This window comes from Merops nubicus, unplaced genomic scaffold, assembly GCF_000691845.1.
Source record: "Merops nubicus isolate BGI_N331 unplaced genomic scaffold, ASM69184v1 scaffold24008, whole genome shotgun sequence".
Classification (NCBI taxonomy): Eukaryota; Metazoa; Chordata; class Aves; order Coraciiformes; family Meropidae; genus Merops; species Merops nubicus.
In genome coordinates this window covers 1-27,931 of record NW_008625571.1, presented here as the reverse complement: position 1 = coordinate 27,931, position 27,931 = coordinate 1, and the positions used below count along the sequence as shown (strand labels likewise).

At 42.6% G+C, this 27,931-nt stretch overlaps 1 protein-coding gene across 3 annotated transcripts in view; it reads right to left on the bottom strand.

Moving 5' to 3' along the window:
• Nucleotides 1-23,689, bottom strand: part of SLC6A6 (solute carrier family 6 (neurotransmitter transporter), member 6) — a 46,912-nt gene extending 23,223 nt beyond the window's left edge. Inside the window, exons 1-5 of one of the 3 annotated variants that reach the window (XM_008945726.1) lie at nt 23,648-23,683; nt 21,062-21,127; nt 4,157-4,396; nt 3,431-3,565; nt 953-1,187 (exon numbers count right to left, since the gene is read on the bottom strand). In XM_008945726.1, the coding sequence (XP_008943974.1) occupies nt 953-1,187; nt 3,431-3,565; nt 4,157-4,396; nt 21,062-21,116 (665 nt within the window). In that variant the 5' untranslated portion in view covers nt 21,117-21,127; nt 23,648-23,683. Of the gene's footprint in view, nt 1-952; nt 1,188-3,430; nt 3,566-4,156; nt 4,397-21,061; nt 21,128-23,647 lie in introns of those variants that run through there. The other 2 variants (XM_008945728.1, XM_008945727.1) reach the window with 2 other exon arrangements.
• Nucleotides 23,690-27,931: the final 4,242 nt, after the last annotated feature.

Sequence of the window (27,931 nt, the reverse complement as noted above, 5' to 3'; positions counted from 1 at the left end):
TATCAGATGACTCCTCTTTTTAAAAATAGAGAAGTAGGTGTAAGTTGAACAGGGACCAAACTGGACTTTAAACGTGCTGAAAAAGCCAAGATGGGTCAGAAACTAATTCTGTTCTTAACTGACCATCTGAGAAAGCCAAGAAAAAATATGTCTTCCTAAGCTATTTTTAGACCCTTTGGCTTTAATGTTTTTTTTTTTCTGCTGCTATGTTTTGATGCCTACAAAAACACAGATGTCTGAGGTCATCCTCGTTCAGAAATCAGGTTATGCAATATAATTTAAAACTTGAAAAATAAAAGAGAAATGGCAATAAGAAGTTTAGACATGATGAAATCCAGGCACCTATCAAAACAAGAATTTCCTTAGAGACTGCAGAGAAAAAATGATGTACCAAAGATCACCTGAGAAACCTACAGTACAGGACAACATTGACCACCTCTGTCAGCTTTATTGGTGAGGTCAATGCCTCACTTCATTGTCAGACTGATAAGAGATGTGTTACAGCTTCACAAAGTGTACTGCAAATACTAACAGCTGGGGAAGAGGGAAAGGCAACTGCAACAGGGGTGATTTGTCACTGTTTCCATTGTAAATCCACGCTATCAGGGCATCTGAAGTGACTTGTTTCTGTTCTCATGCTGCATTTAGAGAATCCCAACCAAGAGGGAAACGTGTTTTCTTCAAAACAGAAATTACACTGGCTTTTTAGGGCTCCCTGTACATTCCAGGATGAATGCAGTTACACATCTAACGCCTTCCTCCACTGTTCCCAGACTGACCAGTCTGTCTTAGGATGGGCAAGAACTGGCAGCAAACACCAAACAACTGTTAACCAGAACAATTTTCTTTTCCTATATCTAACATTCCCTGTGGGACTTCCAGAAAATCTCAGGCCAGACCTCTGGCATGCCAGCAAAGCGCCCCAAAGGCACCACAAAGAGGGTGTACTTACTCCCAAAACTCCGTGACAGGAGAGGTGAAATTAGTGGCATTCAGTGATATCCACAGCGTTTTGTTCTTCCTGAGAGTGTCTTCCACGCAGGTAGGCGTGTTCCACTTCTGGTGGCAGTGTGCCCATGGCAGGACGCTCTGGAACGACTGGAACAGGTAGTAGAGTCCCCAGGCCAGGATGACAATGTAGTACACGTTCAGAAGGGACACAATCACTATGGAAGCATAACCAATTCCTGGCAAGAAGGGGAGAGAAAAGAAATATGTGCAGATGTGACAGCTGCTTATTGCTAGGTTGCCTTGTGATCTCGTGGAGCTGGTACTATTCCCACTGTGTCATGGACTTGCATCCTGCTCTGCCACACTGCTGATGGAAACTCAACTCATTCACACATATGCACAGACCTGCCATCACCTCTGACTAGCAAGGGCACTCAGGGTTGAGTTTCTGGCTATGGTTTGCTGACACTGGAAGGGAAGCCTGAAGGCCATCTACCCAATTTAACAATAACCCAGTTATTTCAAGTTTTAGTAAAAGTAAGTCAAGGCATCATGCTTTGCATACTTAGGAGCTATACCATCTCATTTCTTAGGTACCTATGTGGGCAACATCACTCTCACCACATTGTCCCCCAAGCAGCTTTCTTGAAGGCAGCTCAGCTGGACAGCCCCTGCACCACTCATACTTATCGACTGGCTTGGCTCAGCCTATGTGCAAAAAAAAAAAAAAGATGGTTCTTAAACAAGTTAAAAAGGAAGATTCCAAAGCTATCAATGTAAAAGCTGCCATTTCTGCCCCAATTTCACTTGTGCAAGGGAAGCATGATATTTGTAGCTGCTATGGTTAATTAGATCAATGTTTAACTCTGCTATCAATATTTGATGATAAAAAACGTTCCTTGTTTGCTTTCAAAAGCAGGGTCATGGGCAGATAAGGGTGAGTCCTACACAACTTCAGGAGGTGGTGGAATGCTGTTTCAGTGAAGGCTTTAATTAAATAGCACAACTGTTCTCCTGAGTCTGGTATTGCTCAGCATTTTAGCCCCACCAGCAGATTTATACTACACCTTAAATCAGAAGCAGTCACTGGGTTTTTAGACACAAAATTGAAAGACTCTGAAAAGCTTCCTTTACTAAAAATCTTTTAGCTCCAAAAAGCTTACAAAGTTTGTGGCTTAAGAATAACAGGGGAAAAAAAACCAGGGATTTCCTTTAAAAACTTACAGCAGCCTCTTACAAGAGGATGAAATACCTATGAGGTTCCCTTTAACATCACTTTGATGGTTACCCTGAGGTATCTGCCTCATATTTTACCGTTTCAAACCTTATTGCAGTATAAGTCTTCATCACCAGAGATTATCTACATGCCAGGTGAAAATAAGCAGAGGAAGTGCTATTTATACTGTACATTTCATTCAGGGTATACAGCTTGTCACACTATTAGAGCTACAATTTCTGTTTTTTGATGCGTGGGTGACTGCATCACACTAAAACCTTAAACACCTTAAAACACCTTAAACAAGGAATATGCCTTCCTCCTCCTCAAATAAAAAAGAGGCTTCATGAAAGTGGGAGGAGGAGGAAAAAAATGGAACTAATGCAACACAATTACGTCAACTTTGGCAGCATTCTGAGGATTAGGTAGGAGTATGAGCAATGGAGAAAGCCCTCGCTTCTGCTTAGGATGACATAAGGGGAGAGAGATGCCTGGAAAAGCAACGATGGCAGAGCTAGAGACATGTCACTGGTGAAGCGCCCACTCTTTCCAAATGGGATTTGAAGACTGCTGCTCCATGTAGTGGAATTATGCCAAATGATTCTGCCTCTGCTATCTGGCTGTTAAGGGTAATCTATAGACAAGACAGGCATCCTCAGTAGTTCTTCCAACCTGTCGTTCTTTTCTCGTTCTAGCTAACTTCCAGAGCAACACTTGTATAATTCCGGTGAGTGACTCTTCATTTGCAGGCAAAGACCCTTCAATGACATCATACCTGTTTGCTAGGACATGCTCAGTTGAGATAAGCCCTGTTCCTGAATCCTACCAAAAATGCTGTCCAGGGTTTGGCTCTGTCAGTTACAGAGCGATGATGTCAATGTTAAGTTTTCACATGACAGACAGATTTTGATTTTCAGATCAGAATAATATTTTGAAGATGCTTTCACTTTCACTAAGCCCCTCTAGCCTTCCAAAACAACACTTTTTCCAGTACTGTGAACAAAGTGTGCAATTGCAAATAATATGCAATTTCTTGCTTGCTTATTGGCAGTTCTGCCAGTTAACAAGATGATAGCATCAAAATCAATACCTTACTTTGCCTTTCAGACTCTCTGACTTCTGCCTTTCCAGGAACCAATATTATACCCTCAATTACTACAGCAAATAGCTGAATTAATGGACAGTGGGAATTAATGGGAATAGTGTTGTTGAACATGGTTTAGAGGTGTCTTTAAGCAGTAAAGCACAACAAGATGTACTAACCAGTGAAAATAGGGCAGATCTTTTCCCAGCATGTAATTCCACCTTCAGAGGTATACTGTCCTAGCACCACCTCCAGGAAAAACACGGGAAGACCTCCCCCAAACAGGAAAATGAAGTAAGGTATAAGAAATGCACCTGTTTGGAAAATATAATAGTAAAAGATTGAGATTAAGTGAGTGAACTTACACAAGATTGTCTAAAAAGTGGTAAGAGGCACATATAAACAAAGAAACATTAAACACTTTAATATCAGTATACAATAATCTTATTCTGGGTTATTTTGCTCATATTCTCTGCAAGATGAACAGGTATACACAGCTGGAAAGGGCATTTGCTTACCTTTTTAAAGTGAAAAACTTCAATAACAATAAGGTTAGGCACACAACACTTTCACACGGCTCAGAATGCTCTTATTCTGAAATCCACCGGTCTGAAATCTTACTGGTCTATATTAATAGCACACCTTTTGGTTACAACTCAAGTCTCAACTGAAGCAGAAGTAAAAGGGCAGAAAAGGTTCAGTAGTATAAAATTTAAAAATGCTATTGTTTTCCCTGAATTAAATTTTAACAAAAACTAACAAGTAATAAACCAATCTCCTCTATAGGATGGTGAAGGCAGAAGACAGATGTGTGACCATTCTTTTTCACCAGGCACTGAAAACAGCAGGCGCAACGCGGCCCGATGGACTCGCAGGGGTGGAACACAGAACACAGGAGGACTCACCTCCGCCGTTTTTGTAGCAGAGATACGGGAACCGCCAGACGTTGCCCAAGCCAATGAATCCCCCAGCCACCGAGAGCAGAAAGTCAATCTTGCTCGCCCACTTCTCCCGCTGGGGCGGCTTCCCTTCGGCCTCGTCCTCAGGCCGTGTCCCCGGGCTCTTGCCGGGGGAAGGTTTGAGGATGTCCTTGTGGAAATCTTTCAAGCACTGCAGCTTTTCCTTTGTTGCCATATTTCTGCTTTCTACACAGAAAAAAAGAAGAACCCTGGGTTTATTAAACAGCCTTTACTGGTAGAGCTCTCTAACACTGCAAGAACTGTTTAACCAGACTCCTTTCATAAAAAAACGGTGCTGTTTATCAAGCTGAGATAACAGCAGAGATACCTCTGTTGCTTTCCCTGCCAGGAGAGACAAACCAGCCCTGGACTCTGTGGTCACCTCTTTGCGGCCAATGCAACGTAGGGCACGGCAAAGGTTTGACACCACTGCCCACCTGCTGGCTGCAGACAAAAGGAATATGAAGACTGCACACTGCATCAGCAAGTGGTGTCATTGAGCAAATATCTCGTGCTGCTTCCATGCCCACAATAAGGTACAAATCACTGCATCCGATTCTTTCTCAAACATTTAAGCAAAATACAGCAGAATAGTAAATTCCACCTTTCCAGATAAAATCCACATCTCTATTTCCCAATAACCTGAACTATCCTCTATCATTTATTGCCTGCAATTTCATTTCCCTGAAGTAGCATAAAGCTTTCTGAAAACTATACATTCATAAAAACTGGAATGGAAAGTCATTTGTTCTAATCAACCTGCAGGAACTGAAGGAATCTCTTCAGTTTATTCCATTTTAATAAGCCTGCTGTTTTCCCTTGAGATCAATAAAGGGACAAAAATAAACCTTTATATTCAATTATTGCCTTATACACACACCTATGCAATTGAACACTTTGCCAAGAATGATGGCTCCTTAGTTAATTAAAAAGTCAGTGGCATGAGTTACCTCATGTAAAACCCAAGGCATATTAAATCATAGCTGCTTTTATAATCTAGACATATAATTTATTATGTTCAAAAATCATAGATTGTATAAAAATAACAGAAAGGATTACTCTAAGAAGTGCCTTTTTATCTAGCATTTCCTACTGAAAATAATTCAGGAATAACTTGTCGCTTTGATGTGAACTCAGATCTCAGGCACATGCGGCTAATTCGCTCCCCACATAACTCCAGTGACTTCAGCTGGATCTGACCAGTTATTTTTGCATAGTGTTTTGATACTGAAAAGCACGTGAAATTTTCACCAGAACCAGGCAAACCAGCAAGTTTATTCCAGACCACAACCATTCCCTGCTTGTACATGTCATTATGGGTGCAGAGTCATAAAAAAGAAATCATGCTATAGATTATCCCGTTTGATAGCTGCAAGCCTCCCTCATACCTGCTTGCTGGTTTTGATCTCCAACCTGATTTAGCTTGTGGCAGTGACCTGAAACCTGAGTTGACATTAGCTCTGCAGGAAGTTTTTAATCCGGGCATGATTTTGAGATAGATATGCATCACTGTACCCATAAATCTTTCCATCCACCGCGGAAAGTTTCAGAAGGCTAAGATGTTCACAAGCTACAGCGGCTCGATAGTCACCCCACTGACATACTGGTGGCCTTTGAAAAGCAGGTATCGTGACAGCAGTCGCCTATCAGGCCATGATCTAAAAAGGGACTTTAATCTTCACACCACTAACACGACTTTCTACTGTTTTTTTTAAAAAAAGGCCGCCGTGGACTGCAGAGGTGATCCAAGCTATTGCAGTATCTCCTGGTCAACAGCAGAGAGAGCTCATACAAGGAGAAAGCTAATCACAGGGTAATGCATCATCACCAGCCACTGCAAGGGTACAAGGGCAGGACAAGGATGTGTCCCTGGGACATCTGCATCTCACTCCAAGCCCCAAAGCCATACCACTCTGCACCATCCCCGGAGCTCTCTCTTGAGGGAGAAAAGAAAAAATGGTGGGTACAACTGCTTTTCTTCAAAGAGGTACCTACACGGTGCCTGATGTCCAGCGCTCGCTGCAACAGCAACCAAGCATGGAGAAAGCTCAAATTCACTTTCTTCTGCTATTTGTGCTGCTTGAGTCCCTATCTTTCATCTTGCAGGAGAATGTCATAACCATCAGGCGACAGGCTATTCTGGGCTGAGGAATGGAGGGCATTTGGATCATCTCTCATGGAAGCTGTTCTTCACAGGGGTTATTGAAACACTCATCAACAGAGCAAGAAAGTGTGCAAAGGAGAGAGTGCTGTGGTTTAAACTCACAACAGTGTTTAGGAAATGCTCTTGTTTTTCTGGCAGTTTTTCGGTGAACTGCTGGGACAGTCATAAACCTGCTTAACAGGACATGGAGATATATAGATTTATAGATCCCTTCAGGATTAAGGTTTGAAATAGGAGCTTAACTGCTCCCTGTGGGGACTGATACTGGAAATATCCCAGAGCAGAACACCGGGCACGTGGGCTACCTTTACATCAAAAAACCGGGAGGACCTACAGACATTAGCCACCTCCAAGATGAAAAATTCTTCCAGGATTGACATTTTCTGCAATGTCCTTTTACCTTGTGACACAGGGTTCTTTATTTTTCTGCCAGCTCTAATATTCTTGCCTGTGGATTTACCTCAACCCAGGTGTTACTCAGTTCTTGCAGAGTTCGCAAGCCTGGCCAATTAACATTCTGTAAACCCTGACTCTCCCTGGCACAAGGCGATCACCCTGTGGTTTGTCCTAATTACCCACACACAAAGTGTCAGATGGTGCCTTTTCAGACTCCTGCTTCGTAACTGTGTGGGACTGCATTTTAAAAAGGGATTTCTAATTTGTCTTAAAACACCCCAAGTTAATGGCCATGCTTGAAAACCTAATTACTGAGCATAAAATTTGTTTCAGCCTTAGCTGGAGTGTGAAGATGGATTGTGATCTTTCCCTTAGCCCACAAATGACAAATCCTCAAGGTCACACTCACTTTTGGGGTGGCTGTTTCAGCGGTGGGTGCCAGGAGACAGACCACCACAGCTCTGTGGCAAGCTACCAGCTCTCACTAGTGGGGGATGGTACAATACCCACCCAACATCCACACAAAATCAGTAACAGCCCAGTTTTACTGTGTATCTCTTATCTAGTCTTGCTGAAGCCCTGATTGTGTTTTGAGGGCCAGCAGCTGTGGCTGGCAGGCACGTACCATTGAGCAGTACCATAGGAATTGACGCTAAGAGGCCACCTGGGACTGTGCTCCCAGCCCGTGTCACGTTCAAGGGATGTCGGATTTATCCCCCTTTGCTGCCAACCACTGGTGTCCACCCAGCCATTCCCAATTACAGGAACTGTCCACAAAGGCTGCAAGGGTGGGGGGTACGGGCGATTCTCCTTGGCGAAGAAAAGCCAAGAAAATCAAGTTTGTTTAGTGAAAGGCATTGTCTTTTTCCTTAATGGGGTTGGAGTTTCATTTCCTTTAGTTATGTCCCACTGGGTGAGGTTAAAATGGCTCTTAAGGGAAATAGTCTGACAGAGATGCTGAAACAATATGTTGTCACCGCCCAGGTCAGAACCAGAGAATAATAGGTTATTTTTACTGTATCACTTAGTAGGGATGGTATCAGAGATCTAAGTCCATCTGATTCCCCCAAGGAAATATATTGTAAGAAAAGGCTCTTACAACCACAGAGTCCAAAAGGAGAGATCTGAGTCTGAGGCATATGTCTGCCTCTCAGAGACACACGTCTGCCTTCCAGGAGCCACATCTGTCTGTGAGAGTACCCCTCCAGGAAGCTTCGGATGGCCCCAGGAAGCTCTGGCTTCATCTGATGAACTTAATATGGATAAACAAAAAGCAGCAGTCAAGCCAGCCATTTACAGTGTGCTGCTAGGCTGAGTCCAGCCAAACCGCTAGAGCGTGGCCCAAAAGCAAGAGGAGAAAGGATCCAGACTGGGCCAGGCTCAGGATCTGCCCTCACATACACTGGTACAAACCCTAATTAATTGAGGATGAAGTTATCAGTTGTCAAACTGATGCTGGTAAAATGTGGAAAAATAGAACAAGGGAGAAAGCACAGGCGCTTTGTGCTTCTGAAGCATCTGCTCCCTGTGGCCAGGAGCACCTCAAGGGCTCCTCTGCTTCTGCAGGAGAATCACATACCTGTCCCTTGCACTTGTTTCTCAGACTTCCTCACGTGAAGTACCCTTGCGATGACCCAAGCTCTCTTGCTGCCCTCTGTGACTGTGTTTGGTGCACAGCTGAAAATACCACCAGATTAGCCATAAGCAGAACACTCTCGCAGCCAGCCTGGCTTGGGCCATTTACTGTGCTCACCTACTCTATCTTCTCATGTCCAGCCTGCACCTCAGATAACCTGTACCCTTTCAAAAATACTGGCATAGAAACGTAATCCTTCATAACATGCAAAAAATGAGAGCTACGGGAAGGGAAAGGCACTGGGCAGGGGGATCAGACGATGAGAGATGCAGATGAGGGAAGGCCGCCAGTGTGGAGAGGACCTGCTGGTTGTCAGAACAGACACAACTCACATTACTTCTGAACCACTAACTTTTCTTGACAGACAACCCATGGATTACACATCTGAAAATACACTGTGCAATTTCTGCTTTGGGATTAGAGTAATGATCTGCTCCAAAGTTCTCATAGCCAGAGATAGGCAACCAAGGCAGGGTAACACCTTCCAGGAGGAGCCCTGAGGACAAATTCATGATAGATGCCTCTTTGCTTAATAAACTTTAAAAACCAAGTCATCAAAACAATGTTTTTCCAAATGCTCATGAAAACATGAAAATCCAAGTCTGCCTGTACAGGCAGATATGTATTTGTAAATATTTACGCACGCTAAAAAGCAAGCCCTGTCTTGCATCTGGAGATCAGAAACCACAGCAAAGGAGTCACTTCTTTTTTGGTCAATGAACATAAACTTTGATTAGGGATTCAACATACTGAATTGGTGACTAGAATCGTAAATGAACATTTGTTTTCTAGTTTCTTCTTCCAATAGAAAACTAAAAGCTAAGTACATACTCAAGAGTGCCACTGACCTTGATGGGAATGCTGCCTGAGGAATGACTCTATGGCTGTACTGATTTTATGGACTATTTTTGCAATGTGATGTGTACCACCACTACTTTTGCTCTCAAGCACCCTCTTCTACTAAGTTCAGCCTGTGCAGACTGTATGTCTTGAGCTTCTTAGTGCTCTCTCCTCCTGTTCTGTCCAAATGGCTTTTGAAAGACATCTGTTTATCACATTATGATTAATTCTTCTAACCCTTGTTAAGCTCACTGCCTCTTTTACAATCTCTCTTTCTTTTCACCCATTTTTTCTTTTATACCTTGGAAATTGAAGTCGACCTCCCTTAAAATATTCAGCTTTCCTGGATCTGCCAATCTATTTCTGGGTTGACTATTTTTTAAATTATTATTATTTCATATTCATATTCATGAATGTTTCAAAATTAGATGCCCTGATTGCTGGATCAGAGCTGATCTTCAAATAAGCAGCTTTCATGCTCATTGAGAGCAATGGAAAAGCTGTTATTGATTTCAACAGCAGTGGGATCAGGTCCTGAATAAAACTGCATTTATTATGTTTGGCTCACTTCCTAGGATTACTTGGAACTTTGAAAGCTGTAATTCTTGATGTTGACAGCTTTCCCTCCCTCCTGGAGCAGTATGGTTAAGCCAATCAATACATGATTAAAATAAATAGCCCCTTGATCAAACTTAGGGCTTTAGTGCAAGTTTTTCTGATCTGCCGAAGAAAAAGCCTTTATGTTTGGTAGCCCTCGAGGCCACACCACTATCCAAAAAGCACCTGACTTCACTTATCATTCTTAACTCATATCCAAGTTCTTTCTGCTTCACTGAACAAGATACGTAGGTTTTCCAAAAAACAATACCACTCCCTCTATTGCACACATTGCTTTTCTCCTTAAAAATGCCTCTAAAAATTCCCTGAACTACATTTCACTGTTCTTTGTCTTTAATGGACTCCTCTTTTTTCATTTACTTCTCCCTGGCTATGGGTGGTTATTTAAACATCTCTCCATTAGTCCTTTATTCTTTATCGGTTTTCCCTCAGACTTTCACCTTCTCATGTCTTCACTGTTTCCTTTCACTCTGACACATTTTTTAGTCTTCTAAGATTGACTAGAATATCTGCTACTGAAAATTTTCTAGGAGCAAAATGTGCTCCTTTATAAAGCTGATGTCTATTCTGAAAGGAAGGCCCAGGGCTTAATGCAATTCCTTTTTCATCAGTTGTGATCTGGACAAAAGGTAGCTTTTTTTCCCCACATGCTTTTTTCTTGTTGGTGCTTCTATTCATGCTCTTCAAATGCTTCAAGTAGATACCGTGTCACAGCACAGAGCTGTTATAAAATTCTGACATCTTTGCTCAGGTTTCAGCAGCAGAAAATCTGCAGTCACACAATACTCTAGATGCTCATTTATACTTATTTATGTGAAAGAAGAAAGCAGTTACAACTGAACCCAGAACAGAAGGACATTAAAAACTCCTTTCCTGTTGTGTGGGGTGGAAAGGAGGAGAGCAAATACTCACAAACGCCAATAGGTTTCAGAGGGAACATGACTCTGACCCAAAAGAGGGGCTGAAGCAAAGCTGATGCTACCCAGCCTCAGAGGGTGGAGCCCAACTGCCCAGGGAGATAGCCCAGGGCAGCCCTGACCCCTGCAGCCAGCAGTGAGGAAGAGCATGGGATGCAGTGTGGCCGAGGACTGAGTCACACTGGTTAGGACTCGGACCTGCTGAAACCCTTTGTGGGCACAATGCCTCCGTATCCCAGCGAGAAACCAAGCTCCCTGCACCAGAGAGCCACAGTCCTCCTGCTCCGCCCTCCCCTCAGAGAAAGAAGCTCAAAGAGGACGACAGGGAAGGAGAGAAGGCAAGGGCTGGCAAAGGCAAGGGGAATGAAGGGAAACTGCTTGTCCCTTGTACACTGTACTGGCAATGATGTGTGGGATAACATCTAGTTCACACCTGATTTTGTTCACGTGAAGCCAGCGGCTGACCTAATTTAATGCCTCTGGGTGTGCCAGCTAACAGCCTCCCGACTGTCAATAGGCTGGAAGGAAGCACCAGCTCCCTGCTGCCTTCCCTGCACATTCCCTCTGCTGTACCAGCTCTCCCTTTGTGAAAATGAAAAAATATTAATTCACTGGGTGACACCACCTCTCGAGGCCCTCGTCTTTAAGACAGAGCCCTTAAAATGCAGAAATATATCCAACTGGCATGGCAAGGTGATGGCTTTCCAAGTGAGATGGGCATTGTCAAAGAAGATTTGACAAGCTGTGCGTGTCCTTGACTCTTCAACCACCTTGCATCCTGCAGTTATACATCTTTTGACCAAATGAACAAGTATTTTCATATTTTGGTTTTGATTCTGATGGTCTGCTGTTGAGTGGATTGTAATTCTCCAGTAAGTCTTGGTGTCAACTAAACTGGTTCTACTGCCACAAATAAGCCACATCAAAATCTATAAGCGATGTTTCTTATCCTGCTATGAAAGGCAAATGCCCTTAAAGCCCACAAAGCTCATGGACTTGAGTAGTCAGTGGTGTGCACTGTGCCCATTGTTTTTTTGGCACGTGAATAATACCATACTGCTGCTGTGTGCACCTAGAGCACACAGTGTCAGACAGCAACCTCTGTGCTGCAGCAGCCAACACTTCTCCCCTGCACAGAAGAGAAGCAATCAAGCAGCCATTTAGTGAAACAAATGTGCAATAAAACGTCTTTATTTGGGGATAAATCATTCCACTCTCACCTGTTTTTTCAACTAAATCTAAATTTAGCCTTACATACACTGAATTGACCAATGCTAGTGTTCAGGGCTTTCTTGTAATTGAAGATTACTAGACTTTTTCTGTATGTTTTCTAGCCAAGAAAAAAACAGATACAGAAGATCACATGTTTTTGGAAAAACAAGCAAAGTTTGACATAACCACTAATGGCTTTGATCAGCTTTGCAACCAGGCTGTTGCCATACCTGCCTAGGACCACCTCCACATAAAGACAGAGTTGTGTTTCTATTGCTTATATCCGTTCATCTGAATTTAAACAATAACTGAGGACAGATTTCTAGCCCACCTGTGGCAGCTGTTTAAACATGTCATATAGTATCTTATTCCCACAAATCTAGATCCCAACAACTTTGGTGCAGGAGAACAATCCTTTCTTCTTTTTTGTTCCTTTGCCCTATCTGCATAACACCTGATTTTTTTTTTTTTCTAGAACACATTAACAGAGGAAGAGTTGTGCAACACAGCACCGGGGTGGAAAAAGGCCAGCTAACTTGTACTAGGAAAACAGCTATTACACACACGGTCAGCAGTGTTACCCCATTACAGGGCTATAAAGTCCGAGAAGGTTATGAAGCCCTGAGGACAGAGGCATGAGCTCTAAAACTTAGCGATAAGAGTGAGTTACTTTTGATTTCAGTCTTGACTTCTCTTCCATGCTGGCAGCAATTATCAAGAAAAATACGATTCAGTGATGGAAATGAGCTGTAGGCTTTTAAGAGGTGGAACTAATGCGAGCAACAACCCTTGCTGCTGAACCACGGTACTCAGGTGACTGTGGGGCTCAGCCAGGGCACCACAGCTCACAGGCTTCCAGCCATCAGGGATTTCCTAAGCACCCTGAGTTTTAATTTACTGTTGTTTTCTTTCCTTCAGGAAAAAAAAAAAAAAAAAAAAGGAACAGAAACCTGAAGCCTATGAAGTTTCACACAGGAAATGAAATCGAAACTCCTGATACCGCAGAGTAAAACAGCGTGGGGGTTTCTGCAGAGGATATGCTAAAAGAAGAAGTGGCAAAGTTGATGAACAAGCTCAAGCTCACAACTTTGCAAAACAGGTCGGTGAACGGCAGACTTTCACACCCCCCAAGAAAAGCGACGCTGTGTAGACACTACGGTATTTATTTGCTTTTGTGCAGCTGGTGCCAGGTGCTGGCTTGCACGGCTGGACACTGGCATGCTTTGTTTAATCCTGAAGCAGCCTTGGCTTGCTCTCCAGCTGCAGCTCTGTCCTCTGAGCTCCCAGGGCTGGCCAGAGCCACTCGCCATGCTCCCGGAGAGCACTTCAGAAGGAGTACCGCTATGGCCTAAAGGCATATTTAGGGCATTATTTGATCAAAATTTTGTGAAGTTTTTACTTGCGAAAATTTGTGAACATTACTCATCCGATTTGAAGGTCTGAGTTGGAATTAAAACCTTTGGTATGGACCACTAAACCAATATGCTTTTAAGTATCACATGACTCAGGCCAATTCCCAATCAAAGGTGTATTTTCAGTTCACTTTTGCCATAGACCTGATATCATCTTCCATACAGAGGGAGCTGTGCTTGTTTTCACTTCAAGAGATATGAAAACCAAATAACTCTAGAACAAATACTTCCCTTCTCCAAGGAAACTAACACATAAACCACTTGTGCATACCACGGTCTGCGAAGTGCAGAGCACACACGCCAAGCACAAACAGAACCCTGATGCCACACACTACTTGGACAAAAGCCCCACCGAATTCACCCTGGAATTGCTGCCTCTGAAGGGAATTTCTTAAGAGCAAGGCTGACTCCAATACATGAAACAAATATCCACAGTCCTACCTTTATACCAGTGTCAATCCCACAAGCTTTGCTGTTGGCTTTTGCAGGTAAGCATCCCCAAATACACCATGACAATAGGTGAACGGCGTGAATATTTTTTCGCCATCTCTTATCTTTTCAAACAAACACCAGCTGATGGTTTTCATTGCAGGTTGCTTTTATAGTCCCAGCTTGACTACTGTAAACTTAACCTAGTCCTGTTGACCAGTTCAGAGACACAGTTCATAAAGTTGAACAGTTGAGGATCTTTCTTAGTGCAATTTCATCTAAGCGAACATGCTTGCACTAGATACCACTGTGGCACATTAACTTTTAATAGCCAAAGCTGTTCTCATCACGACTACATTTTTTTTTTTTTTCCATGTGCAAAAGAGAATAACAGACAGGTGGGAAACTGTTTGCAGTTCCACCATAAACGATGTGTACATGACAAACAGCTAAGATAGCCATAAAAACACTCCCTATCTAAACTAATGGTAGAAAGCGAGAGAACTTCCTTTGGTTTACTTTTCTGGATTTTTGTAAGGAAGTGACATGTACAAGACCTACATGAACTTTTGATAGTTTTGCAGAAGGAGAAACCAAGCTCAGGTGTATTGCTTTAAATTCCTCATGTGAATATTATCTATTAAATTTGAGTTGTAACCTATAACTTGTATGCTGAAGAGTGGAGGAGAAGAAACCTTCAAACCTACTAAGCAACAGTGTCTTCTTCTACTCTATTCCCTCTACATGGGACAACACCTTTTTCACATTTGAAAGAGTGAACACCTATACCATTTAAGGAGGATCTGTATGAGGACAGAGAATTGACACAGTTACAGAAGAGGGAGGCCAGCAATCTCCCCAAAAAGTACCTGAAAGCAAACATGTCCTGTTACGTCTTGAGTTTAAAATCCTGCCTTGCATAAAAAGGGACAACAAAGGCTTTTGGTTGTTCATATTTAGTCTTTCCTCAATCAATCCTAGCAGCCCCATTTGTAAACTTTGCTTTTGACAGATCCTGAAAGGAAATAAGGTGTTTGCATATGGAATATACTTCTTGTTGATAAAGGAGAGATATGGAGAAAAATCACCTTATCTTGGCAGACTTGAAAGAGCAACCCTATAAAATACTTCCCATATTTCTTTTTCCTAGCAACAGGGAGTTTCATAATTCTAGATGACTGTTAAAAATTCCCTACATTGATATGGTGAATCTCAGCACGGCTTTGCTCTCTTTTGGCAGAAATAAAATAACATTATTCTTACAAAGGGTGATTTTTGGCTAGCATATGGAAGAAGCCATGAAAACTTGCTACCCTATGGAGTTTAAAGACACTCTTCTGCATGTCCAGAGCTCTTTGGCTGACAGCTGCAGGGCTGGGAAGGCGTTTAACTGAGGAGCAGATGCTCTGTGAAGAATTAACTCCCCTACATGGTTACTGCCACATGAGGAAACCAGCACATAATGGCAGAGCAAGGGCACTTGGTGACTTGCTGAATCCTAAATACCCCAAAGCTCTCTTCAAGGCTGGTGGAGAATGGGATTTGTGACTAAAAGGGAAAAAAGGTGATCTTCACTTTTTAAATAATTATTGTCCTGATAAAATTATGAACTCTTTGATAACTTCTGTTGGGACTTAATTAAGATTTGAAGAGATCTCAAGAGAAATCCTAGTAAAAATTCCACCTGCTATCAGAGATACCCAAATTTCACCTGCTAATCTCATCTGAGGTTACCATTTACATCTTGATTTTGATCCCACATGAGTAAAACCACTGTAACTTCACTGACCTTCAGGAGGTCACTCCTGTTCTATGCTGGTACGATTAACAGGGACTCCAGTGCGGCGTGAGGAGTTAATGACACATGCAGCACAATGGCTGAATCAGAATGGGAACTGGGTATTAAACAGAAACATTAAATAATTTAGTTTAGAAGGGACTTGTGGAGGTCTCTTATCCCAGTCTTTTGCTCAAAGAAGGGCCACCATCCAAATCAGTCTGGGTTGCTGATGGCCTTATCTGGTCAATCTCTAAAACCTCCAAGAGTGGAGATTGTACAGTCTCTGAGCAACCTGTCCCACTGCTTCCTTCTTCTCAAGGTAAACATTTTTTCCTTACAGTAAATCTGAATTTCCCTATTGGACAAAGAAAGAAGGTGAAGATGAAAATGGAAAAGAGGATTAACACAAAATGATGATACCAAATGGAATCTCAGTCTTCCTATTCTGATACTACATGCATACAATACAAGCAGTTGGAAAGGAAAAGATATAGAGGGGGTGTGTGGTGAGTGACAAATGGGTAAGCTACAGGTTAATTACAAAATAAGCAACAGTCCCTGGTGGCAGCGTATCAGATGATATTCATTTTATTGTCAGAGTAAAAACATATCCCTTTAAGAAAACCAAACAAAAACCCCTACTGAATGTCACAATGCATGCCAAGCAATTATTGCTTTCCACAGTGTGTCCTGTGACTCACTGTGCCACAATAAATTAGCATATGGTGCTCATTCAGGGTATAGAACTCATACATTTGCAATAGCTCTAAAGAACTAGTAGTTACTTGGACTGTAGTTAATTTTTATTTTTTTTTTTAATTTCCCCATGGCAATGCTATAAATGTCATGCTTATTACTGTATTATTTTTTTTTTTTTAAAAAATAATGTTTTTAGTGGCAAGCAAGTGTCATTAACACCTGAAATCCCTTGTATGCTAGAGAAATCACTTCAGACAGCCTCTGGCATGCGAAAGCACATAAATAATTGGTAAACACTACCTGTGGTCTTCTGGGTCCAGATTTGCCTGATGCCAAGAGCAATCAACTCCTTTTTGGCTGCAAAGGATAGGAGGGAACTCAATACCTTGCAGAAAGCACTCCGAGGCTGGCAAAAATCACACTTTCTGTGTGCCAGCACCCCATGAAAGAGCAAGCCCTGAAGCACATATGGCAGAAATGGTTCTCTTCTTTCATGAGGGAAGGTAAGCTCCTACAGAGACACAGAACCGGCTCTATAAAAGTGCTAAAAACTCTCCCTGCCTGGGAAAGGTGAATTTCCTACATTTACCTTGCTTAAAAGAGCTTTAAATCTCTTATTTTAAGAGAAAAAAAAAAAGCATCTGTTTTTCAATGAGTCTGTCCAAGAACAGGAGTAGGCTGGAAATCCCATTTTTATCATTAATAAAACATCAGAGATGCTTAAAAGCAGGGATCAAGCAGCAGCAGAAGAAATCATATGTGATTACAAGAAAAGGCTTCTCCTGAAATCAAGGTTACTCCAATGAGCCTGGGTAACTTGAGATACCGTAACTTGTGAGTACCACCAAGAGGGTATGGCTTCAGAGTATTACTGGAGCTTCCCATCATACTGAGATGATTTAACAGGGGAACAAATCCTACATAGGCAAGGTCTAACTAACACTTGTATACGTTTGACACCACTCCACCGAAGCCAGTGCTATTCAGCAGCAAAAGTGGATCAGATCAGTAAGAGCGAAGTGGACCACTGGCATTTTGCTCACATAGGGATTCAGAGCTACAGCAGAAGTGCCATGGGTTTCAAGGTCAGCAGGACTGATTCCTGGTAAAGGGGGTCTGACTTTGATACTGTTTACACAATGATAAAGCAATAGCAATGCTGCTGGCATCAACAAAGCTAAGCTGGAGTAAATCAGTTGAAAATTAGATCCTGAATTTGTATGTCTTTGCAGCTAAGTTCACAGGTATTAAACAACACTAATGTCTCAAAATGTCACATGAAAAGAAAAACATAAACAAACATCTCAGCCTACAGCTCTGTTGCTGTAGGCTGATCCCCAAGGAGGCAATTACTCCCTCAGTGGTGTTCTAGATGGGCCAAACACAATGATTGCCAACACAAATATTTTGTTCCTGGGTTTTTGCTTTATAAAAATGTAAAGTTGGACTGTGTGGCTTCAGGTGTTTTCTTCAGTGCCTACACAACAGGTTCCAAATGGTGTTCAGGGAACATGGCCATGACCTTACCATGAATGGTAATGGGGAGTAACAACCTGCTCTCCCTACTTCCTCGCCTTGAATCTCCTGAACTGTTTAATTGTGTGGAAGACAGTTGAAACTGTGCCTTAATCAAGACTGCCAGGGTCTGCCCTGCAGTCTTTTATTGTTATTATATAGATTATTTGCTAGAGCTCATGAAATATTCTCCATCTCCTCAGAAATACCTTTGATTTATTAACACGTTTGTTGCATCTTACTTACCTAAATTCCTTTGGGAATGTACTTGAGAAAGTGCAAAAGTACATAAAAAATGAAGTAGAGCTCAGACCTTTTTCCAGCCAAAAACTATATTCATCTATGCAGAAATGTCATTCTCCATTTCACCCAAGGAGATAAAATAAGCATCTAGGTAATAACTACCTTCTCCTCAACACAAAGAGCCTCACTCTGGAGACGTAAATGCTGCTTTTTTCCAGACCCCATACACTCATTCTCTTGTTGGTTAATTCATGACAGCGTTAGCTAGATTTTCATTACAGGGTATTATTTGTAGCTGCTGTTTTCATGAAGGAGCTGTAATAAACAAGTGAGATTTATATTCCTTTTTAAATTGCTTGAAATAATTAGCGTTGTTGAATCTAGACTCTGAAAGAACCTACTGATTTCTCTATTTTTTAAAATAAATACAGAAGCTACAGAGCAAACTACCACCACCAGTCATGCCTGGGCCAGAACAGTATGAGCTCCATATACTATCCAAAATGTGGTTTAGATGAGGAAATAATCTAAGTTCTCCAAACAATGTTTTAAAAGTAAATGATGGTTGTGCTGAATTGTTTTAACAACTGCACTGTGTTATTCTTCTCCAACCTAAACTCAGACAGGATTCTTTTTATTCCTGTTCCGGTCTATACAAGTGCAAATGGACACCCTGGATCTGGATCATGACGGTAAACTCAACAGAAAGTATGACCCAAACTGAGACCCAGACCTAGATCAGAATTTCGCAGCTGGCTTCCTAGCTTGATGATTTATACTGCACCCAACTATTATAAAAGCCATGACCCACATCAGGCATTCAAATACCAAACTCAGATCTTGTGGTTTGCTCTCATCTCTACATCATTTACTTTTTCCACTCATTCCCCCTACACCACGGCTTGCTCTATTGACAGTCCAGATGCTTATTTAAAATAAGCAAACATGATGCCCAACCCAGCCCTCTTCAGCCATTTCACAGCTACTGCTTCATTTCAGAGCCTGATCCAACAAATCTGCCTCATGACAGCACCGAACAAATATCCTCTAAAAAGCTTTTCACTCATAGGGTTTCTTGTTATCGTTGTTTGGTCTCTTTTGTGGTTCATCAGCCTTACAGTATTTTTTTTGGTGTGGGTGCCACCATCCTGGCAGTACAGGTTTCCTCAGAGCAGTTGGAAAGATGAAGTACCAAGGGTCATGATAGAACTTAGCCTTAGTGGTTCTACAAGAGAGGAATGATGTCGAGTAGATGTTCAGCTGACAGAAAAGGTGAGGAAAAGATGATCTGGGAAAGACCACATTGTGCTATGCATAGAAGGGATACAGCAGCAACATACTAACTGTACAACAAGAAAAGGTACAAAATGAAGACAAGGAGAAGGCTAAACATGTCAGTTTTTGCATTATGAACTTTCATAACTAGAGGAAGGAAAAGTTAGGAAGGTGTGCAAACAAGTATGATGGAGATGGGAAAGGAGTCTGGAGTAACATGGGGAAGACAGTTGTAATAGGTATCAAAATATAAAATTTTAAGTACTTCTTTGGTCTGTATGTGATAAAACAGTAGCAACCTCTATGTAACTTTTAAAATCCCAAGGAATTAATATAAATACATAGGCATACTGTCACAAATGATTCCTGGATAAAGTAAGTAAGTGGGATGCAATGGGATGGGGATTTAGTTCTGGGAAGTATAAAGCCCTATGTCTCAGGAGAGCAGAGACACTGCCAGAGGAGCAGCTACCCGCAAAGCCATGAATGCACAAAAGACTTAATGGTGACTGCAGGTAATAGAATTCCTCTGTGTCATGCTACTGAGTGATGCAGAAGGGTCAAAAGCTAAGCTATTTCTGGATGTGTACACATGAAGGGATGATATGGAAATATAAAGCATAATGCTATGTCAAAACAATCACAGTGGCTATAGTATGAGCTGTTCAAGTCTCCACAGATTAGAAAGGAGGTAGAAAAATTAAAGGAAATACAAATAAGGACAATAAAAATGATCTAAGGAGAGAGTAAGGGAGCTAAATTAATATGGTCTATAAATGCGAAGACTCCTGGGCTGAGATCCAGCTACAAATACCTTCAAGGTACTGTGTGTAGAGGAAGGTAATTAATCTAGCTCAAAAGATAGTAGGACAAGAAGAAATTGATTGAATTTAGGAACAGAAAAATTCAGGATGTATAATAAGAAAAAAACATTTGAAGAGACACATCTACTCAAACAGGGCAGACTCCCAAGGTGGTAGCCAAAGCACCACATGGAGTACGCAACCGAGAACAGGCTGCATACGGAAGGGGCTCTGGGAAGTGCTGCAGTTACAGCTTTCTGCAGTCCAAAGAGATCATCACAGCCCAACTTACTGATACTTTAATCTCTTCCTTTATGGGTTATGTGAAAGCCTGTGCCTACACTTACCACCACCACTCCCAACCCTGTATATCCATGTGGAGACAATACAACCCCACTAGAGCTCTGAAATGGGGCTGCAGCACCCTGATGTGCAGTGCAGGTAACAGCAGACCTTCTAACTCTCTTCTGGTTATTCAGTGGTGTGTGCACCACGAATCTGCTGGGTGCCAGGCAGGACAGTGTCAGCAAGACAAAAACTGCTGACCCAGCTGGCAGATTATTCTGAGCATCTCAACACTGAGGTCAAAGGCTGAAGTGGAAACTACCTTCTCTGATGCTCATGGTCTTCCCCAGCCTCGTGTCAAGAGATCCTGCACGGAAGCTTTCAGTGTCACTGAATAAATGATGTACTTTGATTTACGATTAGCTGAAAACCAATACTAGCAGTATTTAACAATCCTCAGGAGCTCTAAAATACACTGGCATTAATAAAATAAAATAAAAATCCCATAACATTTGCAACAAACCTTACAGTTTTCAATGACAAATGGGCACACACAAACGTGAGGAATATAAACCCCAAGTACCGTTACACCCCCCCTTAAACAGATCCCGTCCCAACTGCACTCACCAATCGGGACTTCTGTCCCCTCCTCAATGTAGATGGGCAGTGGTGATTCCTCCATAGGATGAGGCACTGATGGAAAGTAATGAATTGTGGTAGTATTTGTCGCAAAGTGACTACAATAAGACGGTACCTTTCTTATCATTACAACTACAAATGGCTGGTTACTGTCACAGAGTCCTTCCTCAAAATGGTCACCTCCTGTCATGGTGACTGGTCCACGTCACAGTCCTGAGGGGTTAATCCCCACTGAGCATTCACTGCTACGGGTGTCAACCCCTCCTGAACAGGGCCTGTGAGAGGTCCCTGTCCTGGATGCTTCACGATCCTGCTACTTCACTAAAGCTTCATCATTCCCACCCCCGGATTTTAACTCTCTTTTGGAAACTCACACAGTTGAAGAAGCCAAGGGGAGCCAATGCACAGACAGGCACAAATAGTTATTGAGTCAAGGTCTTTTTCATGCACAGAACCAGAAGAGAGAGGCTCTGATGCTCAAAGCTTGCTGTTAGCTGTTGAAAAGCCACAGCAGGTGATGGAAGGCTGTACTGCAAATGGCCTCTGCACCACAAACTTTTCATTACTCATTCATTCCAGGGTATCTATTAGACCTAGGAAGCTCCCAGTTATGTGTCTGTGATACTGAAATCTCCACACAAAATTCTTAAGATCTGCACTACATGGTTATTATGCAGTTCCTAGACACCATACAGTCACTACTGTAGGGTTAATCTGTTTAGGTTCTTCTCTATTTGGGAGCTTCTTCCCTTAAAGATGGCTTTGTTGCAATATTTCCCATTTAAAATCCCTGGGAATCATGTGCTTCACAGGCTTTTCAAGAGATTTGAATTTCCTACGCTCGAATGAAATAATAATGAGCTACAAATGTTGAAAATGTCATCATCAAAAGCCCTCTGGAATTTCTGCTTCCCTGTTACATTTTAAAAACTGAGGATGTACCTTCTCAAAGATACAAGATACTCCTAAGCTAGCATAAGCTAGTATTCCAGCTGCAGGGAAGGACAGTTCTTTAAGTCTTTCTTGGATATCCTTCACCTACTACTGGCTTTTTTTTTTTTTTTAAAGATTGTCTTATGATATCCATAAAACCAGCCAAAGAACACTTGTGGTTTAAAGCTATTAAATAAAGTGTCTCACAACGTTCTTGCTAGAAACACAGACAGAATAAGGAGTGTTTTCAACAGATGCTTGACTAGAAACAAGCTTAAACCCCTCACTGGTGCTTTTTTGGATATGAAGGGCTGCCAGCTCCTTGCCTTTACCTAAGCCTACCCCCCACTCACGTAGAAGATGAAGGGAAGCACAGGGGAGAGGAAGAGCAGAACACGGTTGCCTACAAGAACTACAATACAAGCCACAGAAATCATGGTCTACCAGGGTGCCTTGCACAAGCCACTTTTATCTAGAAGCTGAACTAACATTCCAGCTCAACAATAGCAAAAAAACATTTGTTACCACACGGCGTTTTGCTACATATTAACCAGCAGTTGCTACGCAAGCATAATGGAGTGCTGCAATTCTGAGATATATGTTATTTAAAAAAAAAAAAACCAAAGTTGACCTATGGGAGATCAGCCTGAGGTGAGTGCTCGTGGGCTTGCCATGCCACTGGACACAGAACATGCTTGGAAGTTATGCAAAGCAGGCCCTGCATTGGGAACAATGCAGTCATTTTCCTTGCTAAGCTGATCTTGCACTGAGGCAGTAAGAGTCTTCATCTCTGCGGCCCCTTAAAACATTTATTCAGATTTATCTACTAAGAAGAGATACCAGAGCAGAGCTTTCTATACTACTCGAGTTTTCAAATCTGAGATCTGCAAGCAAACCAGGTCACTTGGGTGGTGTGGAAAAAAAAAAACAAAACAACTTGTGTTTTTATGACATGCAGCTTTCTTGGTTCCATGAAGAATACTGTACCAGGGTCACCCAGACCAAGCACTCAGTCTGGAGCCAAATGCTTTCACAAAACATTTGCAACAGTATTCACCAATTGCTGGTGGCATCTAATACTTATTTTAATGGGTATCACCATAGCTTGTAGAAAAAGGCCTGAAATACCTGCAGGCTATTTGAGGCCAAGTACTCACATACACCCTCTCACCTCCCCACAAGTACACATGCACACACGAGGACACATGCACGCAAACAAACGGCTCTACAGGCAGAACTTGGATTTTGCAGGATCCAAGGCAGAGAAGCCGACTCTTGTCACAGGGTTTAGGAATCAAGGACTCTGGGGTGTTAAAACGAGCTCTCACTTATGGGTCTCCTCTGCTTCAGGCAAATCACTTTAACATTATCCCTCCAGGATTTACACACCAAATTTATGGGCATGCTGCTTAAATGCCTCCAAAGTGCTTTGCAATGGTTTCTAAATTCTGCAGTGATATGCACAGAAGAACTGCACAGACAGATTCAAGGTAACAGTTGCTGAGCATTATTACTGTATAACTACAGCCTATTTTTACATGCTCTGTACTATAAACAGATGGTAAATGTTCAGTATTTGAATGTTTTAATGAGCTTTAGAACCCTTTTGCAATTTCATAAACAAGTATAAATAACACTTACATGAAGAAGAGTCTCTCTTGAATGAATTTTCTCTTCCTGTTTGGAAAAAAAAAAAAGAGAAAAAGAAAAGGCAAAAAAAACATTTTAAAGGAAAAAAATGGGTCTAGCAAGGTAAGTCAGACGTTTAAATGTTATCATGTATAGTGTTTTCTGAATTTCATCAGTATGAATTTATATTTCAAGAACATCAAGGCACTGAACATAGTACCAAAACAGGAGACCGTTTTTTGCTTGTTTTATCCTATGTAAAACATCACAGAAAATTTTACCGTATCTGTCTCAAGAGCAAGGAAATTACACTGCAGCAGTGAAATAAAATACAAATGCTGTGTGATCTGCAGAAAAAAAAATTATGAACTTTTAACTTCCAGCTCACTGATAACCCCCTGGCTCACTGCATGGGTTGCTCTCCTACCTATGGGCAGCCTACCCAGAACACCCCAAGGCAGGACACTCCTGCTGTGTTTCGGCACAGTGATTATTTTTCCACAGCAGCACTCACACACCGACTGCACTCAAACCCAGGCCAGGCAGCAAAGACGTTCTTCAAGGCTGTGACCATTCTGGGTGACAGAGAACCACAACAGGAAACCCAGTAACTGCTGAAATGCACGAGCCTTCCCAACAGCCCACGTGTCCTAACAGCCACCCTTCTGTGGCCATGTGGCACCCACCCTGCTGCCTCCCACCTAAAGCTCGCTGGCAGGACATGGATTTGATTCACGCTCCCCTTCCACCAACATAGCTGCTGGGTTTGGTGGATGCTCTTGGGCAGGGCATAGGGTCAGCACTGAGGGGCTTTTTGCTTGTGCAAATCTAGACACACTGAAAAAAAAAAAGGACAGATTGATAGGAATACAGATGCTGTAGGACACCAGCCACAGTTCCAGAGGCACAAACTGGCCATGCAATAGCCCTTCCAATGGCAGATTTTAGAGGAAAAAAAAGGACAATGAAGAGTGAAAGTTTCACTTAATTTCTACCATGTTAACTTCTATCAATATTAGCTCCTCTGTAAGCAACTTAAAGGGTATTGCCCAGAGTTTACATGCCCTGGGATGATACTGACCTAGCACAAATCAATTAAATCCATGGCACAGCAGCAGCTGAGGATTCAAGTAAATATGCATGTATGGAAGAAATTCAACAAATATTAAATCACTTCATTTTCATCCTCACGCTTTCCTTCCAAATGCCAGGGACCCAATCCCACAAGCAGTCTCCCAGAGTGGCATTAGAATAAACTTGGGTTCTGTGTACAGAACACTTAAGAGGACTGTTCTGAGGGTTACTTGAAAAAACATATCCCTGATCCATTCTTGTCATGTAAATTAAGTTAGTGATGAGAAGAAGTCGAAGGCCCTAATCCTACTGGGTAATCTATTCAAGGCTGCACTTGTTAAATGATCTACAATTTATTAGTATGACCAATCAAATAAGCATTACTTGCAAAAGGCTTTCAGTACCATGGCTTTCCCATCCATTTTTATGTGTTGGAATTTGGTCAAATTTAAAAGAAACAAATCAGCATAACTCTGTTCAGCATGACTCTTTTCAGAGTCACTTGCCAGTATAATTGAAAGCCTGGGTAAGGCACCACTGCAGAGACTCCCATTACTGGTGGAAGGGGCAATATTGCCATTGGGGCATTGGGTAATGTTGCCCCACTTCCCATTGGGGCAAAACTCTAGGGCCCTGTAAGACCTAGGAGGGGTAAAATTAAAATAATAGGGGGTTGCTGCCAAGGTGCACTAATGAAAATTCTGGGAGCATCACTGCCTGGAAAACATGGCAGCCTGCTGGATGTCCTGTGCCTGAGGGCCTCTTTGGAAATATCCAGCCCACAGGACTTGGCTAGAAGCACTAAGATGTAGCTCAATCTTGGTTAGGCAGAGTATTGATCTAAGGCAAACTCATGGAAATATTTGTAGTGATTAGCTGTAAGACAAGATCCTAGCTGAGGCTTTACAAACAAAACTGAGCTCAGGCACAGGAGGTTGGTTTCCCAAGCACTGTGCAGCAAGAGTAGAGCCAATCTAAAGTGTCTTCCTGTTTTTCCAGGTCAATGTTGCACCTCTTTTCATACAGCACTTCACACAGACTGAAGCCTCTTGCCACATTCTCAACAATTAACTTCTGACATTTAAGAAACCTCCAGGCAACCCACCCCAAAGCTACAAATCAGTGACTACCAACAAACAGCAGTATGCCAAATTTTGCTCTCGGTTACAGCAAATTAAAATAAAATAAAAACTGGTAGTACTCGAAGCATTCCAAATTACCATCAGATTCTAGACCAAACTCCTTAAACAAACAAACAAGCAAAAACCCCAGGATTTTGATCTAGTGCCTCCAAGCACACAAACACCTTCTTGGTGCCTCCAAGTATCACAGTGCCATCCGCAATCTGCTTTTTAGGAAGTATGACAGAAAAGACGCCTGAGCCCGCCGGGTACAAGCAGCAGATCCTGACTGAGGTGAGGCAGCGGCCGGGGTCTGGGTGCCACCCGGCACCCCAGGGTGAGGGAAGGTGTCTGTCGCCCTCCAGTGGGTGCAGCCTCAGGGCAGCCCACACCGGGAGAGAGGTGAGAAGAGGCAGGGGCAGGGGTGGTGAGGTGTAGGCAAATGAAGAGAAAGAGAGGAAAAAAAAAAAACCAAACCAATAAAAACCCAACGCAGAGAAGAGACAGTTGAAGAGGAAACACGACGATGCTATCTCTGAAAGTGACAAAAATAGTTTCCAGTCAGTTTAACCAAGGCAACAAAGACATCCTCCCGCCACACTCGTGCTTCAGCCTCGGCTTACTCTGGGCGAGGGGCACGGTCACGCTGCTGGCTGCCTCAACTGCTCGCGCATTTCGCTTCAAAAAACCCCAACAACCTGCGGGCAATCTTTCCGGAACACCCGTGTGAAGGTAGGCAACGCCAAAAAGCAGCCAGCCCGCCCAAACGCAGACCCAGAGGTAAACACCCCACTGTCAACAGCCATCGGGGGTTCCACCAAAGCCGCTCCCCTCCAAATTCCACTGCAGCGGGTTTTAATGGGCTGATTTACCCTCAAACCTAAGCCATAAAATCTAAACCGGTAGCAACTGTCATCTGAGCTCTGAATTACACAGACGATGACATGTCCTTCCATCGGGGCTGCCTCACTTTTTTTTGCTAGTACAAAACTTGAACCATTGTGGCATGCAAGCAATAAAAAAAAAATTGCAGTTACGAAAATAGCGCTATCAACGTAACCAGCTCCTCTCGGCACATTTTCTTAATGCCTTTCCCAATACGGTTAAAAAAAAAGGAACTAACCAAAAAACTCTCATCCTTACACCTTGGCACAAACTGTGCTGGAATACGTGTGGTGTTGTATTTCTTCGTGTTTATCTGGAACCTCTCCCACTACTTTTTTTTTTTTTTTCATCGGTGCTTGCCTTTAAACACAGCTCTTATTAAGCAGCAGAAGTTAGCTTCTGCAATTTCTAAATACAAAGTTTTGCCACTCTCGGAGCTGCCTGAGGAAAACCCAGCTTGCCCTTCATAAATAACACATACTCTGCACATTTCTTTGCCCGTGTGAAATAAATTCTCCCATGTTCTTATATGGAAACCTTGCAAGTCCGCCCACGTGCCTCCTGCTACAATATCAAGCAGAGATGGCCATTCTTTATCTTAAAGCCAACGGGTGAATTTTGGAACAAAGTTACCCCAAGACAAACCCAGAATGATCACCCCTTTGCACCGAGCTGAGCTCGGAAACCTGCCCTGTGCAGTCGTGCAGTCGCTGAGCTTTATTTCCGAGCCCCAAGCACAACTTTGATTTCAGCATGCCAAGGATCACCAAAATAAAAGGAAAATGAGGAGAATAAAAAGGAAAAGCAAAAGCAGCGGCGGTATCACCCACCAGCACCACCCACCAGGTAGGCCCATAAGCCTCAGATGTAGCATTGCCTGTCCCAGCCTCTTCGGTTCAGGTTAGCGCACAGCAGCCAGAAAAAAATACAGCAGGGAGGGGTGGCACGGCGAGAGAAAAAGAGCAAAAATAGCCGGGCAGAGAAGCGTGCTCCGTGAACGTGCTGGAGGGCCGCCAGCAAGTGGGCAATTGCTGCAAACTGTTATCGTGAAAAAAAGTTAACGCAAGGTGGGGAGGTAAGGAAGGGGGGGGATGAAAATAACCACTGGAGAGAGGAGAAAAAAACCCGCGGGGTAATGAGACAGCTGGGGAGGAGGGGGATTGAAAGAAGAAGACGAAGGACTAAATAAATACATAAAAGGGGGAAGGGAAAGCGC